Raw genomic sequence first — 4,615 nt, forward strand, 5'->3', positions numbered from 1 at the left:
GACAGAACACACACACACACACTGACAGAACACACACACACACTGACAGAACACACACACACTGACAGAACACACACACACACACTGACAGAACACACACACACACACACACTGACAGAACACACACACACACACTGACAGAACAAACACACACACACACACTGACAGAACACACACACACACACACACTGACAGAACACACACACTGACAGAACACACACACACACTGACAGAGGGCTGCCATACAACCAGCGCCACTGGGCCCTCTGATCACCACCAGCAAGAAAACAGACACACAGTATACAAACATGTTTGCATTTCAAAGTACATTAACTGAACTGTAGTTCAAACTTCACATTAATTTTAGTAGCTCAGATTATGTCTTAATACACAACATAACCTTAAATCTAAAAAGGTAAACCACCAAATTAGCTTGTGCCTTATTAGTCTTCTGAAGGTTAAGTATTTATGCCACAAAAGGCCTAAAGACCACGAAGCCAAATACATCCATCACACACACAGACACATACTTGGGCCTGCTACTAGATCTTTTTAAGATAGTATTTATCTCTGTTACTTTCCTGTAAAACTCATCAAACATAAAAATATCCTACCTTTGCTGGTTGGAGTATTGATCTGTGTAAAGGAAAGAATCCACCAAATTTCCCTTGGTCTCTCCAAAATCAGGGAACCATCAGCTTTGAGCTCATGTAAGGCAATTGTTTTTCCATGTGCTGCTCACACAGTTTTCCCACACAAAAACAGGAGGGGCAGACAGGTGAGTCTGGCAACTGTTCAGTTGTGACTACACCTCTATAAGTGCTCTTTCATGGCTTCAAACTTATCACATGAGGACTTGCTAAATATTTTTTTTTTCCTGGCCTTATAATAATGGGACATTATAGTTTAACGCAAAGTATTTTGCTGAGTTGATTTACAAAAAAAAATAAAAATCTTCCCACTCTATGAAAAACTTTGGGTAAAAACCATCTGCCAACACAGTCAACAGCCCATATGTACACATAAAAATAAGCAATTTTCATTTTGGAAAAATTACGTTAAACACTGAAAAAAATATCTTCATCAACCAGAGCTCAAAATCCAAGATGTCTGCAGATCATACAAAACATGATATGTTAAAGAACTATTTACTACTGACTTTGACAGTATTTCAATAAATCTGTCACAAAACTTGTAAGAGACATTTACACATTTAGTAAGGACATTTGAATGAAAAAAATGCTGGGAGGCAATGTGTTATCGACCTATAATTCTAACTGCAGTAAGCCTGACTGCTGCACAAACAATTACTAATTCTGCAGGTTCTCTGATTTGCAGGTGAATAATAGAGAAACTGGGTGTGACAGTTCTGTCTTTGAAACCAAGTTGAAGAGAATAAGCTGGACAAATACAAGGGAAAATGGAACACACCACAAATATGCTAAGTGTATAAAAAAATATTGTTATATTTATACATTTAGGCCTAATTTTAAATGTTTGTGTGAATTGAGATATTGAAGGTTAGATTAGTTCTCAACTATGTTTGCCTTTATAATTAAACAAATATATTCTTTGCTTAAACTTTGGTTAGCTATTTACTTACAGAACAAGCAAAAGACTGTAATCTGACTTTAAAAAAAGCATCGTACAACTTTCACCTCCTCTGTACCTACATGGCCACCAAAGGACGCAGTGGAGCCTGAGGACGGGGGGCTTAGTTTGGCTTTTTACAAAATAGTGGATCAACACTTAAGTTTTTTCAGGCTTGAAAGTTTTAGACAAAACATAAATAAGTTCAATCGCAGCAGCTTCGTCTCTGTGTGCGTGTGTGTGTGTGTGTGTGTGTGTGTGTGTGTGTGTAGGGGCAGGAGGGGGGTAGAAGAGTAAATGACTCGCGAGAAGTCAACCATGTTTATAGCCTGGAACTGGAGGTTTTTATCTGGTTCTTTTTATGTTCGTTTGCTTGTCTGTTTGTTTTGTTGCCTACAAAGTAAGAAGCCCAACGCGTTGGCGACAGCAGCACGTTATTTAAGCAGAGCACTGTGGACAGTCTGAATTTACCTTTTTGTAAAGCTGCTTCCGTCTTCTTTCCTTGAAGCTACACGAACATCTTTTTTCTAGTTCTTCCCCTCGACTCAGCATTAATCCCGTGTCCCAGTTTCCAGGGTCACTGCTTCGTGGCCAAATAGTTCGTCCTCGCTGAAAACTGTACTTGGAAAGTTGAAGAAAAAAAAGTGGAGCAATAGGCGGCAGGAAGCCGTCCCAGACTGTTCTGCACAACAGGAGAAATTTCCAGCCTCCCCCTCCTCAAAGACCTCCTACGTCTTTAAAATACTTTTTTTAATCTCTTTATTTGTGCTCGGAAATCCCTCATCTCATCTCGCAGTTTCCCATTCGTTTTATGTTCAAATCAACTTAATTCCTTTAGGACATACATGCTATCCTAAACGATCACATTACATACTTCACCAACAGAAACGTAAAACTTGAATGTTGAATGAAATCATAGTTTTTCAAGAAAAACGGTTATTAATTATTTGCCACGCTCTGGCATGCTTCGGAAGGTGTTTCGAACATAATAGTCTATAGAGTCCATCAGCTCATTACATGGCAAAGCTCTGAACTTACAACAGAAAGAAGGAACTAAAACTGAAGAAAGGAAAAAATGACAAAGACCCTTTTGTAAAATGATCTGTTGCTGCTTTCAAATGCCGTCGGACAGACGAGAGTTGCTGCGTGCGCATGTCAAGTAAAACGTGGTTGCTGATATTGAGTTCCTTATAACCTTTAATATTCAGTTTTGTTCAGCTGGCTGCAGCTGATACATGATATGCATGAAATATATCACATTCCCATTTGTGTGACCAAATAGAACATCCGTAATGCATTTTTATTCAATATGAGATGTAACGTTTTCATTTTGAAATGAGGTAAACTGGGCAGGAGTGTCTTTACTGTGTTTACACTCTACATATTTCTGACTCAATTATTGCATGAAAACGTTTTGTCTTTATTCATTTTTTTAATGCAAGTACTCTGCAAATTAGTTACATTTTCTATTCAAGATTTGATGCTTTACATTTCCAGATAGACAATAATTAAAATCCTTTGTGAAAATCATACAGTAAAATAACCCAGTAATCTTCTTTTTAAGTCTAAAAGCTGGAAAGGACATCAGATAAAATTCCTCAGCAGTCGGTGAATCATGGGAATTCTCCAGTTCTGTCACAGCTTCATGCATGTGCATGGGGAGAGTATAAAAATTAAGATATTACAATTACAAATCCTGCAAAAAATATTTTGCTGTATATGAACTCCAAACGGAGAACAGAATAGAAACTATAAACATATTGATTTTAAAAAACATATTTAAATTGTATTCCATAATTTGAGAAAGGCTTTTTAAATTAAATTAGGATTAGAACATGCCTTTTCTTTTTATTTAACACATCAAAATAATTAAAAAAAATTATCAATCATTGATCATTTTTGACTTGTATAGTTCTCCCTCATTTGAAAGTGTGAACTTTGCAACCATAGTGAGGTCTTCAGATTCTATGTGCCCTGTGCTCCCAGGACCAAGACTAAACAAAGCGCAGCAGGATTTAGTTTTTATACTCTATGCCTATTGAACGAACTCCTGTAAAAACAAAGATGTGCAGAAAAAGTTGCTTCCTTTTACTTGGAACTATAAACCTTTTTGTTTCTAGCAGTTTTGATCAAAGAATTTCACTGATTAACAGTTTGCTTATTTAAAGCATGAGGTTCAAGTCTAGATGTGGATTTCATATATTCAAAATTAAATTTAGGTCTAAATTCACAGTACCAGCTCCATTATCGTTTCCAGTAGTAATAGCTCCATTAGTGCTGCTTGTCTTTGGCGTTACTCCCAGCGTCTGTAGCGCTGTGTCCGGTTTGGCAACATCTGTGCTGTTTGGAGTTCAGCGGTGGTAGCAGCGACACCAGACCTCCATAGGTCCAGTCGGATCGGTGATGTTGGTACCACAGGCAGTATAGATCCTCATTGAGCCGGACACTCAAAGAGCATTTAGTTTTAGCTCGTTAAGGTGACAATCACCTGTATAACCTTCGTTAGTTCTGCTGGTATAAATGACTCAGCGTTGTGGAGAAATGCCCAGGGTCCAGATTAGGTCCTTCGGAAGTTGCGTTCCACTCCAGCTCTCCCACTGCGCTCTCCTTTCTTTCATGTGGGAAATTACAGATTCGCCTGAATTTTTATTTTTTATCACAACCGATAGTGACACATTGTGGCATTATCTAAAATTACACCAGTCAAATGCAATATGATAAACAACTACTCGGGGAAAAGTTAGCCTTCCTGTGTTTACTCTGTAGACTCCAGTACAGAATGGACCATTATGTGTCATCAATCCATCGGTGAAAAAATTGTGACCTCCATGGGTGAAAAATAGAAAAGATGTACATTTATTTTAAGTAATTATGCATTTTTGCAAACTGCAATTTTTTTTAGGTAATAGAAAATTGCAACATATTTAGGCCAACATCTTCAACTAGTCATGGATCCTTTTAAACACTAAGCATGAGAGGAAAGAGGCTTTGGTTAGAATACTGCCATCAATGACAATAAAACAAC

At 37.7% G+C, this 4,615-nt stretch overlaps 1 protein-coding gene across 1 annotated transcript in view; it reads right to left on the reverse strand.

Annotated features, from left to right (window-relative positions):
- LOC103476394 (angiomotin-like) overlaps positions 1-2,619 on the reverse strand; it is a 52,044-nt gene extending 49,425 nt beyond the window's left edge. Inside the window, exon 1 of the mRNA XM_008428705.2 lies at positions 2,062-2,619. Coding sequence (XP_008426927.1) covers positions 2,062-2,142 — 81 coding nt within the window. The 5' untranslated portion in view covers positions 2,143-2,619. The remainder of the gene's footprint in view (positions 1-2,061) is intronic.
- Between the last annotated feature and the right edge of the window lie 1,996 nt (positions 2,620-4,615).

Source organism: Poecilia reticulata, linkage group LG14, assembly GCF_000633615.1.
Source record: "Poecilia reticulata strain Guanapo linkage group LG14, Guppy_female_1.0+MT, whole genome shotgun sequence".
Taxonomy (NCBI): Eukaryota; Metazoa; Chordata; class Actinopteri; order Cyprinodontiformes; family Poeciliidae; genus Poecilia; species Poecilia reticulata.